The 17,150-nt window shown below is 41.3% G+C and overlaps 1 protein-coding gene across 1 annotated transcript in view; it reads left to right on the top strand.

The window, feature by feature from the left end:
- AK5 (adenylate kinase 5) overlaps positions 1-17,150 on the top strand; it is a 266,778-nt gene that overhangs the window by 185,243 nt on the left and 64,385 nt on the right. The window contains exons 9-10 of the mRNA XM_068965869.1: positions 8,766-8,808; positions 11,090-11,134. Coding sequence (XP_068821970.1) covers positions 8,766-8,808; positions 11,090-11,134 — 88 coding nt within the window. The remainder of the gene's footprint in view (positions 1-8,765; positions 8,809-11,089; positions 11,135-17,150) is intronic.

The following is a 17,150-nucleotide window of genomic DNA, read 5'->3' as shown; positions in this document are numbered from 1 at the left end:
AGCTGTGTACTGCTCAGTCCCTCAATCCTGTCCAACTCTTTGTGGCTTTGTGGACTGTAGCCTGCCAGGCCCCTCTGCCCATGGTATTTCCCAGGCAAGGATACTGGAGTGGGTTGCCATGCCCTCCTCCAAGGGATCTTCTTGATCCAGGGATCGAACAAGAGTCTCTTGCATTGGCAGGCAGATTCTTTACCGCTAGTGCTGCCTGAGAATCCCCTTTGACAGAAGGATAGTGGGACAAAGGATGATGACTCCAGGCAATATTTTTCCCCTTAGAAAATGCATAAACACACATGAAGTGAAGTGGAAGTGGAAGTGAAGTCGCTCAGTCGTGTCCGACTCTTTGCGACCCCATGGACTGCAGCATGCCAGGTGTCCCTGTTATAGTATGTTTTATTCTGATAATTAACTTGATTGTCCCTTTTGCTGAGACTGTCTCATAAGGAGTTGTAACCTCATGGCACCGAAGTACAAAGTACTCAGGAGAGACTAGTGCCACTGTAGTTCCCAATGACTGACTCTAAGCTTTGTCATCCTGTTTCTTTTATACAAAGAATCAGAAGACAAAAGTTCAGTTCAGTTCAGTCGCTCAGTAACGTCCGACTCTTTGCCACCCCTTCGACTGCAGCACACCAGGCCTCCCTGTCCATCACCAACTCCCGGAGTTTACCCAAACTCATGTCCATCAAGTCGGTGATGCCATTCAACCATCTCATCCTCTGTCATCCCCTTCTCCTGCCTTCAATCTTTCCCAGCATCAGGGTCTTTTCCAATGAGTCAGTTCTTTGCATTAGGCAGCCAAATTATTGGAGCTTCTGCTTCAGCATCAGTCCTTCCAGTGAATATTCAGGAGTGATTTCCTTTAGGATGGACTGGTTGGATCTCCTTGCAGTCCAAGGGACTCTCAAGAGTCTTCTCCAACACCACAGTTCAAAAGCATCAATTCTTCGGCGCTCAACTTTCTTTATACCCAACTCTCACAACCATACATGACTACTGGAAAGACCATAGCCTTGACTACATGGACCTTTGTTGGCAAAGTAACATCTCTGCTTTTTAATATGCTGTCTAGGTTGGTCATAGCTTTTCTTCCAAGAACTAAGCATCTTTTAATTTTATGGCTGCAGTCACCATCTGCAGTGATTTTGGAGCCCCAAAATAAAGTCTGTCACTGTTTCCATTGTTTCCCCATCTATTTCCCATGAAGTGATGGGATCAGATGCCATGATCTTAGTTTTCTGAATGTTGAATGTTAAGTCAGCTTTTAAACTCTCCTCTTTCACTTTCATCAAGAGGTCCTTTAGTTTTTCTTCGCTTTCTGCCATAAAGGTGGTGTCACCTGCATATCTGAAGTTATTGATATTTCTCCGAACAATCTTGATATCTGCTTGTGCTTCACCCAGCCTGGCATTTCTCATGATGTACTCTGCATGTGAGTTAAATAAGCATGGTGACAAAATACAGCCTTAACATACTCCTTTCCCAATTTGAAACCAGTCTGTTGTTCCATGTCCAGTTCTAAGTGTTGCTTCTTGACCTGCATACAGGTTTCTCAGGAGGCAGCTAAGGTGGTAAGGTTTCTCAGAAGGCAGTTAAGGCAGGTAAGACAAAGTGGTAAAGGCCAAATAACTCTCCTTGGTAAGACTCTGGTCAGGTGTGACTTTATGGTCAACATTCACTTTAAATGAGATGAAATCAGGATGAGAACTTGACTTCCTTCTTTGAACCACCAGCCTTGCACAGCCCTGGGGCCGTGTCTGGAATGTGAAATCAAGACCAAGTGTTTCATCCATGGTCTTCCAGAAATGACTTCCGTTGGGCATGTTTTTGAGCTGATGAAAACAGAAACTTATAGAAAACATCAGGGAAAAGCCTCTTTCTTTAAAATTTCTTGTTAGAGACACCAACATTTCAGTTTATACATAAACAAAGAAAATACCATTCCTCCTCAAGAGCTAGATCTGTAAACCACTGTTTAAAGTAGTTGATGTAGAGAGACTGCAATTTAGTTAGATGGGAAAAAGGCTAACCTCACATCCCCTATATTTTTTCCTCCTTGTTTACTCAATTATACAAGTCCTTCCACAACAAGCAGACCTCTAATTGTGTACACTTCAGTGAAAGAGAAATGGAACTCGCTGTAAAATAGATTCTTGGGTGCAACTAAATTACATACCACTTCTCATACTTCTTTTTTTAATTGCCCATTACTTTAAATGAAAACATGCTTTAGAAAAGAACTGTAAACACTCAAAGCATTTCTCAAGGACCAGTTTCCCTTCCTCCTGCTGATACAATAAAGCTGTGTTCCATTTTCCAATATTCTCCAGCTGAAGGTCTGAGTTATTTCAAAACTGCATTCACAGTTCTCCCAGTAAAACTTGAGAGTTCCACTTCCAGATCACTTGACGAGCAGAATCCAGCTTCAGTCCCTCTTTTAGCAAATGAATCTACCTTCGTGTGTATTCATGTGACATGACGAGTGTTCCCTACCCTCATGTAGTGAAGTCGCTCGATACACTCTGTCCTCCTCACCTGACACACAGACAAGTCATCATGCCCATCATGCTCCTGGGCAGCAGGAGAGGGGTTAGAACATGAGCTGGGGCATCAGGAAACCCCACTGGCTGTAGCCTCCTGCACAGTCCACCTAAGCCTTCTGAGCCTGAATTTCCCTATCTTAAAAATGGGAAATAGCAAACATGCTTACCTCCTAGTGTCTTCTAGGGGATCAGATGAGATCACACATGTTAAAAACACCCCAATAGCCACTCAAATAGCAGTTCCAATAACCATTTTAAAAACTGATCCTGTGAGGTGTTTTGTTGCTTTTGTTCCTTAACTGGCATGAAGAAAAAGAATCCAAAAATCTCATTTTCAGGTTCCATTTTCAGGTCCCAAGATGGGAAAATGGTACTATTTTGGTTGTTCTTTTTAAATTATTCTTTCTTCCTGTTAAGAGTCTGGTTCTCAGTGAGATGAACCCTTCTGAGAACTCCAGCACACTTTTGTGCCTCAACCCCAGCCCTGCTTCACTGCCGTTGCTTCTTACAAGCAGAGATAGTGTCGTTAGACAAATTTAAATGAAAAATCCTCATATGCTAGCTTTTATGATTTTCCCAGAATGTAGGTGATCTACATAGTACTAGTCAAAGTGTGAAAAGGTTAGAAAAGATGCATCCTCATATTGTCTCAGAAACTACAGAATCTCTTTGAAATCCATTTTCTTAGATTAAAAAAAAAAAACTAGATTGATATCTGTGCTCAGTGACAGAGAAAGAAAATATTTTTTTCCTTACAATATATGTGAATTTTGGAGCAAACAATTAATCTTCACTGTGCCATTTTATTGTTATGTAAAACCTCTTTCTCATAATCCCACTTGAAGCTTGAATCCCACAAAGAATACTTTATGCCATGAAACACACACACTATTTAAGAGAAACAGGAACTAGGAAAACACTCCCCAAATGACCTACTACTTCTCTCTCCTTCCCAGGGGAGGTTTTGTTTTGGGGTCCCCAAAAGGATTTTTAAAAATCAACATTGGCGGGCTTCCCTAGTGGTTAGAAGAGTCCACCTACCAATGTAGGAGACACGGGTTCTATCGCTGATCTGGGAAGGAGCGCCAAAGCCCAGGCACCACAGCTACTGAGCCTGTGCTCTGGAGCCCAGAAGCTTCACCTACCAAGCCCAGATACCACGACTGCCGAAGCCCAGGCACCCTAGAGGCCATGCTCTGCAACAAGAGAAGCCACCGCAATGTGAAGCCCACGGACCACAGCTAGAGCAGCCCCACTTGCCACAACTAGAGAGAGAAAAGCCTGCACAGCAAGGAGGAACCAGAACAGCCAAATATATATATATATATTATATATATATATACATATAAAAGTATTTTTAAAAATCAACACTGTCTACTGAAGGAGGGGCAGTAGAGGACCTGATTACATGACCACCCCCACAGTAAGAGGATGCTGATGTAGAATCTAGCTTGGTATCAGGGCACTGAAGTCAGTTCTCAGCCCAAATCTGGGCAGCAATGGAAGCTCAAGTACTGACACATCCCAATCCAGTGGTACCACAGTACCTCAGTTACATCATTCCTATCAGGGTTGCAGCAAGGATCCAGTGAGATCATACCAGCAGAAATGCTGCCAGAGCTGAAAAGCACTGTTTAAGTGACAGCCTCATCTTATGACATGATCTGCTTGTGACAGTGCCCTGGTCCTGTAACCAGGAACAGACACCATGCTGCCATCAAAGCATGTTGAAGAACGAAGGTAATACCCTATGACTGGTGAAACATCTGTGAAGCTCTGTTGTTCTATTTTGATCTTGCCCACAAAAATTCAGTGATTCAAGGAACTGGGATGACAAAACATCCATACCTCAAGGTGGAGGTGTAGGAGCACCAACCCAAAAGGAAAGTATTCACACACCCCAAATAGCTGCTCTTCTGACAGAATACCAGGATCCATCCAGCCTTGCAGAAGTAGCTTCTTGCCTATACATCTACACAGGGCAGCAAAGTGGAATGCATGTTGCTTTTACTCTCCTCCTGCATCTGGCATGACTGGGGAAGAGAGACAGAGACCAAAACACACATGTAGTCCAAATCCAGCTTCCTCAGAAAGCCATCAGTCCTTTCCTGACGTTCACTTCAACAGAATTTCTCACCATCAATTTCCAACCTATTATCAAGTATCTAGCACAAAAAGACCTGGCAACCTGAGTTGGTTTGGGGGCCAGTGGTTTTGCTGCAGATCTTCCCACCTTCTCCAGTATTAACTGCGTCATCGCAGGCTTTGTCTTGGCCCCATACTCATGAGTCACAAACGGCACTTACAGAAATCTGTACCTATATTTGTAGTGTCTGTCTTTGTCAGTTTGTTCAGTTGTCCTTCTTCCTGCCCCCAAATTCTAGCTTAATAATGTAGAGTCTTCTATGTCTCCTTGTACCTACAACACGTAACCACTCATTCAGACTTACAGATGACAAAGAGTTGAGTGGATGGAGCAGCAACAAGGTAAAAAGCTGTAACCCCCAGAGGCACCCACAGGCACCCACAGGGCAGAAACAGTGGGTTGTGTTTTCTCCAAGAGCACCTCACTTGAGATGCAGCTACAGTGGAACTGGATATGAACACCTTATCAGCCATTTCTCCTAGAGGCTTATTTAACATTTTGTTTACATAAAGCTTTTGTATAACCTTATATAATTTATATAACCTTATATAATTGACTTTCTGAAATTAGTGCTTTTACGCAAAACACACCTAGCATTTGAAAAGAAAGAAGGTAAGGCTGAGAGCCTCTGGAGGCTGTATGGCATCTTTTCACCAAAACCAGAAGTGGTTGCCTTTCACTACTTGTTTCTCATGTGTGTGTGTGTGTGTGTGTGTGTGAGTTCAAATAAATCTTTTCTACAAAAGATTCACACTGGAATCATGAAGTTTATTGAGCATCACTGGAAAATAACACCCTCCAACCAAACATCCTATTCACCTGTGTCATTCACCTATTCATTTCGTGTCAATGAGTACAAGGCAGCACATTCCTGAAAGAGAGCTTTTGGCACTTGTGTCTATGCCCCCAGAAGTCTGTTCACTATCAGTGCACTCATGGAAATGAAGCTGGGGCTCATTTGAGGCATTTGGGCAAACAGAATAGAAGGCAGTGAATAAATACTATGGATATAAACAGGTCAGACTCAAGAGACCACATAGAGGTCAGATAGGCCCTTGTATAACCTGGTGCATTATTTTTTTTTTTACTTTATTTTACTTTACAATACTGTATTGGTTTTGCCATACGTTGACATGAATCCATCATGGGTGTACATGCATTCCCAAACATGAACACCCCTCCCACCTCCCTCCCCATAACATCTCTCTGGGTCATCCCCGTGCACCAGCCCCAAGCATGCTGTATCCAGGTGCATTATTTTATGAATTCAGATTAACCCTAAACAAACTCCCAAGACATGATAGCCAGATACAAGAAATGTCTGATACAGTTTGGTATATAAGGTAGGTTTAAGTCTAATAATTCAATAATAATAATAAAAATTAAAGGAGAGGACTCAGGGTCTCCTCTTACCATTGCCTGAATATATTCAATGTCTGTTTGAAAGCAATAATTAGAGTCTGATTAAACAGTCCTTTTCCAGCAAAGGCTATTGAGCATCTTTCTATGTAGCTGTATCGTAGGTAAACGTGTGAATTGCTTCAATTAGGTCCCTGTCTCAAGTGGGCTTCCCTAGATGCAGAGCTTTCCATGAAGATGTTTGTGAGTGTGATGTTAGGTGTGCTCTTGAGAGGGAGGAACAGATGCAAGAGAGGGCCGCAAGTGAGGACAGCTAGGTATTAGCTTCAGCTTGATCTCAAGGCGACCACTGGGGAGCTGCTTACACCAGAGTCATCCCAGAGTGAGGGAGGGCCCAGACCCCTGAGTGCTCTTAGCTTCAGGGGGAGAGTGCAGTTACATGAGCATGAGCTCTAGACACAGCCCAGGCTGAAAGCGCAGGCTCTGTTCCTCACTATGTGACTATGTGTGCATGCTCAGTCCCTAAATATGTCCTACTCTTTTGTAACTCCATAGACTATAGCCCACCAGGATCCTCTGTCCATGAGATGTCCCAGGCAAGAATACTGGAGTGGGATGCCATTTCCTTCTCCAGGGCATCTTCCTGACCCAGGGATCGAACCTGAGTCTCCTGCACTGACAGGCAGAATCTTTACTGCTGAGGTACCTGGGAAGCCCTTGGCCAGTTGAGCAACAGGACACTCACAGATCCATGATGGTAGCTAAGCTGATGGGACTGAATCTCTAGAAGCCAGGCTATGTGGTAGGGGATGTGGTTTTCATCCCAACCCTGGCCTCACTAAGGACCTGACGGCATGGTCATGAACCCCTCACATGACCACTATCAATTTCCTCATCTGTAAAATAGGGACAGGGGATGGTAGAAATGGATTAGACCATTCCTATACTTCCAAAATGAAATGATCTCAATAATAGAAGTAGGGGGAGGCTCACTGAGGAATAATGGACTTTTTTTCTATTCATGGAAAGGAGTTCATTCATGTAAATGTGTCCTTGAATAACCACTCCATTGATTCTTCTTCTCTCACCTGGAATAGCTCAGGCAAATCTAAGAAGACAGGCAGTAAAGTTGCCCTGAAGGTATATGTTCTAAAAAAGGATGGCAACGCTCTGTTTTCAGACAAAGTGCTTTTGTGGCAGTTTATCTAAAGGGAGCATTAATGCAACCCAGCAACCTCATTTAACTGACTCCTGTATCGTAGCAAATTAGAGGCAAGAGGCCGGAGTAAAGCATGAGCCAAAGGTTGTCCCTGAAAAACTATACCATCTCTAGGGAGAATGGTTTGGAAAAATCTATCAGCTTATAAATATGTTTATTCTTTACACAGCCTCTTCTCTGGGAATTTATCCTAAAAGTATATACATATGAAATGCCATTTATGTGAGTTTATCCTTTGTCCTACTTTTTCAAAAATAGTCCAAGATTGCAAGCAACTCAGTGGTCCATCAATAAAGAACTAGTTTGAAATAATAACAACTATGGTACCTTCCATACAGTAGAATACTGTGTAACCAAGAGCATCTGTACTGGTACAGAAACTTCTCCAGAATATATTGATAAGTGAGAACACAAAGGGAAGAATAGCATTATCATAGATTAGCATGTGTTTTATAAACATATGTGCATATGTAATGTTTGCTTCTTACTGTGTAATGGAGGTGATAAGATTCTATACTTATACTCAAGTGTAACCATAGATATCTGGGAGTCAACTTTTGTGTATATGGAAAGATACAAAAAAAAAAAAAAACCTGTGAGTGGTTACCTATAAGCAATGAGGTAGTGAGAAAATGGGGTGTATGGAGACGTAGGTAGGAGTGAGGAATCTCACCAGCACCTTTTTTAAAACGTTTTTTAAAATGAATTTTTTTAAAAGTATAGTTACTTTATATTGCTGTGTTAGTTTCTACTGTACAGCAAAATGAACCAGCCAAACATATACATATATCCCCTCCTTTTGGACTTCCTTCTCATTCAGGTCACCAGTCATTAATCACCAATGCCATTTTACACATTTTCTTTATGGATTCTTCACCTAACACCATGTATTTTTCTGTAAGGAGAATGGAGTAGCTGTTTGATTGAAAATGAAAATGAAAATTTTAAAAGGAGGCAATCAGATCTGGTCATTCCAACTTCCTTTATTTCATGCTTTCATTCTGGGATTAGCAAACTATGGCTGGTGACTAAATAGTGAGACCACATGGCTCCCAATGCTGAAAATGTTTACTCTCTGGTGCTTTCCAGAAAGTTTGCTAAGTCTAGCTGTAAATCATGGAGTTATTTGTGAAGCAGCTGTGACTCCACATATCAGTGAGCTTCAAGTCCTGAAGGGTTTTGTCTTCTTTACATCGGCTTTCTGACCACAGGTAGTTATGCACAAAGGGAAAAAAAGGCATGATATTGTACCAGTTACAAAGAGCATTAACTCTGGACACAAAGAGCCCACGTTGAAGCCCAGGCTTTGTTCCTCTCTATGTGACCTTGAGCAGCTAACTTCTTGATCTAAGTATGGCTTTCATCTGTAAAAGGTGGGCAGTTATGGTACCTCTTTCACAGAGCTGTTTGGAAAGTTAAGTATATTCATGTCAGCAAGAAGTTTAACACAATGGCTGTTGGTATTATCATCTAATATTTTGATTTTTTTTATAAACAGGGTGATGACCAGTTAAATGTGTTTGGAGAAGACACCATGGGAGGTGAGTTTCCTTTACTGATTAAACTAAAGTTGTCATTTTAGTAGCTCTGAGCATATCTTTTTTATTAAACACCACTAAGAGATAATAACCTACCAAGAGCATGTACTTTTTTCCCTCAGCCAGGGATCACAATTATGATTGGAATTCTGGATTTCTCCCCTCTTGGTCCATGCAAAGAACCAAAGTGATGCCTTACTAAGTGATGTATTTCCTCACCTCCCAGAGGACATGAGCCCCGAGATGCTCAGTGAAGAGAGGATGCTCAAAGAGCTCATGCTCTTTGTAACTGGTGAAAGTGTTTGAAAAACACAACACCCAGTCCTCTTTGGAAGATTCACATATATAAGAACACAGCAAGGCTCCCACATGTTCTGCAGGAAAGAGAGCTGGCTAACTTTAATTCAACATTCTTCAAATATTATTAGAATGCGAAAGTCCTTTTCCTGCATAATGTTGCTCCTCTGTAGTGTACCATCGGGATACAACCTACGAATCACCCAAATTATACTACTTCATAATTTTGTCACATTAAAAGCCTTGCCTAAACTTAAAAAAAAAACTGTTATTAGCTCCACATGGAACTGAAAATAGAAAATTACATAAATTTGACTTTGTCCAAAGAAGATAAGGTTTATGATTGCTCTAGGAAAATTACCTTCTAACATTTCTACTCTGTAATAAATGTTGTTATAATTATGGTCCATGGAAATATATTTACATTGACTGTGAGTACATACAAGTAAATGAATTGGCTTTCTGAACAACCCCAGCTCTAATCCTGCTGATTCATGAGCATGAGATGGTAGATAGAGTGTCATTTGATGATAATGGCAAGAGTAGTATGTGAAGATTGCAGTCACCCAATGACATCATGGTGATTCATGGGAAAAAGGCACTTAAACATGAGCCAAGTGCAAATAATCAACTCCGTCCCAACTGGAGAGGGATTGATGGATTGCTGAATAAAGTTTCCTTTTTTCCTGGTTACAGAATTAATACACATTCATGTGGAAATTTTTTAAGGTAGAAAATAAAAGCCATCTAAAACCTTATGACCTAAATAGTCACAGTTAACATTCTGGTTTATTTTTATTCCAGTGTATTGTCTATATACCTATTTTTACATAGTTGAGAATACATGTGTATATACAAACATTGTCTCCTATATTTTGTGCTTATCATAACATAAGCATGTTCCCATGTCATTAAAAACTTCATATAAACTTAATTTGTAATGATCACATTATCTGAATGTATCATCATTCTTTTTTAAGTGGACTAATATAGAACCATACTACTAATAGTAATAATAATAACAACCAGTTTCATATATTATAAATAGATTAAAAGTTGCTCAACTCCATAAAAGTACTCTAAAAACAAGTAAACTGAAAGTCTGAAGAACTTGAGATGACTATTTGGCCCAACATGTTGAGAGCATTAATCTATCTGCCTTAATGAAAATGAAAGTGAATATCACTCAGTCGTGTCCAACTCTTTGCAACCCCATGGACTACACAGTTCATGGAATTCTCCAGTCCAGAATACTGGAGTGGGTGGCCATTCTCTTCTCCAGGGAATCTTCCCAACTCAGGGATCTAACCCAGGTCTCCCACATTGCCTTAATAGAAGGCTCCAAATAATATAGAATTTTCTCATCACCATGGGCTATTCTGTAAAGAGAATGAAGCGTCTGTTTAATTTTTTAAAAAAAATAACAGCCCTTTAGTGTGAAAAACAAATGGTTGGAAAGGCCCCCAAATTCACCTTTTGCTTCTATTTCCAGCTCTTTCTCCCTTTTCTTCTTCCTCTTCTACCCTCAACTCAATTCTTCATGCAGCACTCTCTCTCCCTCCCCACTGCCCCCTCTCTCTATCTCTGTCTCTCTCTGGTGAAATTGGGCCTTTCACTCACTTAATAGTGGATTCCTGCCAAAATGTAGCATTGTGTATATAAATAGACACCTCCTGACACCACATAACTGGAAATCTTTTAGGGCTCCACAGACTCTATAGAGTTTTGCACTTTGCCAAAAATCCCTAATCATTTCTTTGTCTTAAAGCAGTGGCTCCCAAGATTTAGTTCTCACTCACCACCTTTGTAATTTTTGTTTCATCTCTATGCTCTATTCTATATGTATTATATAGATAGGGATAGATAGATAATACTGTATACTACAATACAGAATAGAATATTATATAATACTACACTACACATTATAAAACCAGGGTTTCAATACAGTTTTTCTTGCTGTATAACTAAAATTATTCTTATTTTAAAGGTTTCATGGAAGACTTGAAAAAGTGTAAAATTATTTTCATGATTGGTGAGTAACAGCTCTCACATTTTCAGTTGTAACTGCTGATAATAACAATGTGGTAAAGATGGAAGACTATTCATTTCTCAACCGTGTTTGAAGCCTGGCACCTTTTTTAGTCAAGATTATACCCCTGAGGATTCCATATTTTTCCTTTCATTTATACAGTTTTATATTGCTCTGGCTCTGTGTCTTTTCAGCGGAGACAAAGCAGGAGTCTAAGGAATGGCAAACTCCTGAATTTAGTTCTATGATAATAAAATATATTATAATCCCGTGGGTAAGAGGATGCCATCTGTTAAAATCTAACACCTTTTCTGTTTGAACAATGATCTGTTCCTCCCTGAACTATATACATCAGTGACCACATATTCAAATATGCCTTCATAACCATACCCTGCATTCCACGTAGCTAACAAAAAAAAAAACAATCTTGTTTGTTTTATGCTCTCGTACAGTGAAACTCATTGGGAAACTCATTATGGGATAAAATTCATTTGAGCTTAACCAGCATATTCTGAACGTTTATCGAGTTCCAAGTTATCTCCTTTAATCCTTACACAATCCTATAGGTTGGCAATCCATCCCTATTACATATCAATTACACAGACAAGAAAAGTGAGCCTCAGAAGTTTAAGGAACTTGTCCAAGGTCATAGAGCTAATTAGTGTGAGAGCCAGATTTCCAGTTTTTCTCATGGGAATAAATGGGTCTAGTTGTGCAGCATTCAAACTACATAGAATAGGACAAAGTATTGTCAGAGAACCTCCAGAAACTTAGTGCTTTTCCTTCTAGTTCCTGCAGTCTACAGAAAAGTTAATACACCCACCTGTACACTTTTCAGAAAATGCCTATTTATAGTCAGAAATAATGAAAAGGTCCACACCTCCTCAGTGAGTGGGGGGAAAAAAAAAACACTTATCAGCTCCCTAGAAAAATAATCAGATATACTTAGACTCTTACACTCTGAAGTCAGGATGCTTCCTTGGAAATCTCTCAGTACATCTCCCTCGATTTCAGATGAGGAAACTGAGTCCCAGAGACTTTAAGGGATTTGATCAACGTCATTCTAACAACTGGTGGCAGAAAGGAGACCAGGGCCCATGGCTGTAGTTCCCCATCCCAGGGCCTTCCACATCCCACCACCAGCTTATGTGGGTCGCCACCCCGACTGTCCACCACGTTTAATCATCCGCCAGCTGCTTACTGAGTACTGGACCTGTGCCGGACAGTGAGCGGGGCTCACAGAGCTTCCATCCGAGAGGAAAAAGAGAATGAATCAAATTATCATCACAAACCTTGGAGAGCATCAGGAAGGAAACAAAGAGCTGAAACAGCGAACAAGTTGGGTGGAGTGTTTGGGGTAAAAAAATGGGTAATCAGGAAAGGCCCTATGGAAGTGACATTTAAGCAGGCAACTAAAGGAAGCGGCGGGTGACTGAAAAGATTAGTAGGAGGTGAGAGGAAGAAGAATTCTAGCCAAGGGAACAGCGTGTCTAAGTACTGAGAACTCTTAAGCTCAACTGAGTTTTGTTTCTGACCTGCTTGTCTCTAGCTGACCTTAGTCCAGGGAGTGGGATGCACTGTTGCCACACTTACTTCACATTCTTTTCAGAAAGTTGAAGTACATTATATCTACTCCTTACTGAAGAGAAGCGCATCATCATAATCTCGAAGGAAACTCGCCTTTCCACACAAATTTTAGTTAATTACCTGGGAACCTAGACTATACACAATAAATTAAACTTTTTCTGTTCAGCTTTTATCTTAGGAGCCAAATTAGGAAGAGGGGAGACTTTCTAAACTTGAAGTTCAGGAATCCAAAGGTTGAGTCTTTAATATCACATAGAAATCTGTATTTTTAATAATACAATAAGAAGCTTTTAAAAATAGTACAGCATATTTTGTGGTGGTTGTTATTGTCTCTGGGAATAATATTATTTCAGATTCACCTGTTGTTTAGCACTGTCATTGAATTTCAACTGTATTTTCAAATACTGCTTCTATCTAGCCAGGTCTAGCTAAAGATCTCAGCTGACCTGTTATTAAGCTTTGCACCCTTCAGAAAATGAAATAGTATGATATAAATATGGCATCAGACCAACCTTAAGACCCTCAAGGGTCCACACACCATACTAAGAACCGCTTCCCTGAATAAAGGAATTGGTTTTATATGTATATGTATATATATCAACCAGACTCTCCTGTACTTCAACTTGTTATTCAGTCACTGTTATAGTAAAAAAAAAAAAAGATTTCAGCTTACTGTTTGCACTGTAGAAGGTACAAAGCAACTGCAATCAAAGAAAAAAGGACGGTTCTTCTTCTAGGCTGTTTACTGGATTCTGCTTGAAAATTAACACCTTTGTTCTAAATACAGTTAAGCCTTGAATAGCACAGCTTTGTACTGCCCAGAACCACTTATGCACTGATTTTTTTTTAATAGTAAATACTGCAGTATTACCTAGCCCAGGTTGGGTAAATCCACTGATTCGGAATCATGGAGTCATAGGAACCAAGTATTCAGAGAGCTGACAATCCAAGTCATACATGGGTTGTCAATTGTGTGGCGGGGACTGAGGGGCATATAGCACCCCTATAGCTCCCCACCCATTGTTCAAGGGTCAACAGTACTTTCTCAGCAGATGGCAGGATGGTATTTTAAGGCTGTATTGTTGCAGGCCAATTTGTAGCTGGTAAAAATACTCAGGATGTCGTTGATACACCCATAACAGTTTTGATGAGCTTTAATCCACCAACTGGTTTTAGAAAAGGCAGAGGAACCAGAGATCTAATTGCCAACATCCACTGGATCGTCGTTTTTTGACGATCAAGCAAGAGAGTTCCAGAAAAACATCTATTTCTGCTTTATTGACTATGCCAAAGCCTTTGACTGTGTGGATCACAAGAAACTGTGGAAAATTCTTCAAGAGATGGGAATACCAGACCACCTGACCTGCCTCTTGAGAAACCTGTATGCAGGTCAGGAAGCAACAGTTAGAACTGGACATGGAACAACAGACTGATTCCAAATAGGAAAAGGAGTACATCAAGGCTGTATATTGTCACCCTGCTTATTTAACTTCTATGCAGAGTACATCATGAGAAACGCTGGGCTGGATGAAGACCAAGCTGGAATCAAGATTGCTGGGAGAAATATCAATAACCTCAGATATGCAGATGACACCACCCTTATGGCAGAAAGTGAAGAAGAACTAAAGAGCCTTTTGATGAAAGTGAAAGAGGAGAGTGAAAAAGTTGGCTTAAAACTTAACATTCAGAAAATGAAGATCATGGCATCTGATCCCATCACTACATGGGAAATAGATGGGGAAACAGTGGAAACAGTATCAGACTTTATATTTTTAGGCTCCAAAATCACTGCAGATGGTGACTGCAGCCATGAAATTAAAAGATGCTTACTCCTTGGAAGAAAAGTTATGACCAACCTAAATAGCATATTCAAAAGCAGAGACATTTCTTTGCCAACAAAGGTCCGTCTAGTCAAGGCTATGGTTTATCCTGTGGTCAGGTATGGATGTGAGAGTTGGACTGTGAAGAAAGCTGAGTGCCGAAGAATTGATGCTTTTGAACTGTGGTGTTGGAGAAGACTCTTGAGAGTCCCTTGGACTGCAAGGAGATCCAACAAGTCCATTCTGAAGGAGATCGGCCCTGGGTGTTCTTTGGAAGGAATGATGCTAAAGCTGAAGCTCCAGTACTTTGGCCACCTCATGCAAAGAGTTGACTCATTGGAAAAGACTCTGATGCTGGGAGGGATTGGGGGCAGGAGGAGAAGGGGACAACCCAGGATGAGATGGCTGGATGGCATCACGGACTCGATGGACATGAGTCTGAGTGAACTCCGGGAGATGGTGATGGACAGGGAGGCCTGGCGTGCTGTGATTCATGGGGTCTCAAAGACTAAGACATGACTGAGCGACTGAACTGAACTGAACTGAACTGAATCCACAAGAGTCAGCTTCCCCTTTTCCACGTGTCTTCCCCTTTTCCACTCCACCCACACGAGTCTTCAACCCCAAGCCCGCCTGCACCACTATTATCTCTTGACGTTCCCTCGGTTTTGCCAGTCCTCTCTCTTAAAATGTCTTCTCCCCTGGCTAATCCTGCTCCAAGGTCAGGTCTCTGTGTGAAGTGAAAGTCACTTAGTTGTCTCCAACTCTTTGCAACCCCATGGACTACACAGTCCAAGGAATTCTCCAGGCCAGAATACTGGAATGGGTAGCCTTTCCCTTCTCCAGGGGATCTTCCCACCCAGGGATCAAACCCAGGTGTCCCGCATTGCAGGCGGATTCTTTACCAGCTGAGCCACCAGGGAAGCCTGTCTCTGTGAGGTCTTCTCTAATCTCTAGCCTTCCTCCTCTGCGCTCCTCCATCCCTGTGTCTGCATCACTCATTTAGATGCCCCAGAATGACTAATATTTGCTGGAATAATGAATTTTTTAGGAAGCAGTGTGGTCAGTTTCCATAACAACTGAAATAGCAGTTAGAATTCCTGGACTGGAACTGACAGACAGGTTGCTGCTGTTGTAGCTTCTTCTGGCAGGATAGCTTTTAGGTTAATTGCGAGCCTAATCAGACACTTCTTATACCATATGGCTGCTGCCTTCTTACAGAGAACAAGCAACACCAACTCTTCTCTATCCCCAAGCTGGCTATTTCTTGCTCATTTGCAAAACAGTTTTAAGTGGGGACAAGTAATTGCACTGCCTGCCATCTGAGTCAAAAAAGTGTTCAGGGAGAGTGTATCATCCGGACCAAAGGAGAAAATGATGGTGATGGACCTAGTTAGCCCTTTGAATATTGTGTGACTATTACAACCTCTTTATTCATGGAGAAGGGAGTTCCGTATCTATTTATAGAGAAATGCCTCCCAAAGAACAGATAAGGGATCTCACAGGATAAGCCTGATGATCAAAAGGATTGAAAAAGATTCTAAGGTTGTTCACAAACAAGATATAAGGACAATGCTGATGTACAAGACTGGGATGCAGGCATTGTCGAAAAAAGAAAATTATTTGGAAAATGTAAAAATATCATAAAGAGCCTCATGACATCCCATTAACCAGCTCCTACAGTTTTTCACAACCTTTTCTGGTACACTTCTTTCCTTTTTTCTTTTATAAATCTCTCGATCATTATCCTGCTATTCTCCAATCTATTTTGGCTTCTTTTACTCTTCTCTGCTTCTCATGGCCTGCATATTCCCCAAATGTAACATAGCATCAGTTCAGTTCAGTTCAGTCGCTCAGTCGTGTCCGACTCTTTGCGACCCCATGAATTGCAGCACGCCAGGCCTCCCTGTTCATCACCAACTCCCGGAGTTCACTCAGATTCATGTCCATCGAGTCAGTGATGCTATCCAGCCATCTCATCCTCTGTCGTCCCCTTTTCCTCCTGCCCCCAATCCCTCCCAGCATCAGAGTCTTTTCCAATGAGTCAACTCTTCTCATGAGGTGGCCAAAGCACTGGAGTTTCAGCTTCAGCATCATTCCTTCCAAAGAAATCCCAGGGCTGATCTCCTTCAGAACGGACTGGTTGGATCTCCTTGCAGTCCAAGGGACTCTCAAGAGTCTTCTCCAACACCACAGTTCAAAAGCATCAATTCTTTGGCACTCAGCTTTCTTTATAGTCCAACTCTCACATCCATACCTGACCACTGGAAAAACCATAACCTTGACTAGACGGACCTTTGTTGGCAAGTAACGTCTCTGCTTTTTAATATGCTATTTAGGTTGGTCATAACTTTCCTTCCAAGAAGTAAGTGTCTTTTAATTTCATGGCTGCAATCATCATCTGCAGTGATCTTGGAGCCCAGAAAAATAAGGTCAGCCACTGTTTCCACTATTTCCCCATCTATTTGCCATGAAGTGATGGGACCAGATGCCATGATCTTAGTTTTCTGAATGTTGAGCTTTAAGCCAACTTTTTCACTCTCCTCTTTCACTTTCATCAAGAGGCTCTTTGGTTCTTCTTCACTTTCTGCCATAAGGGTGGTGTCATCTGC

This window comes from Capricornis sumatraensis, chromosome 2 (assembly GCF_032405125.1).
Source record: "Capricornis sumatraensis isolate serow.1 chromosome 2, serow.2, whole genome shotgun sequence".
In the NCBI taxonomy this organism is placed as follows: domain Eukaryota; kingdom Metazoa; phylum Chordata; class Mammalia; order Artiodactyla; family Bovidae; genus Capricornis; species Capricornis sumatraensis.
Note: the sequence above shows the minus strand (reverse complement) of the source record. Positions and strands in the feature narration are given on the sequence as shown.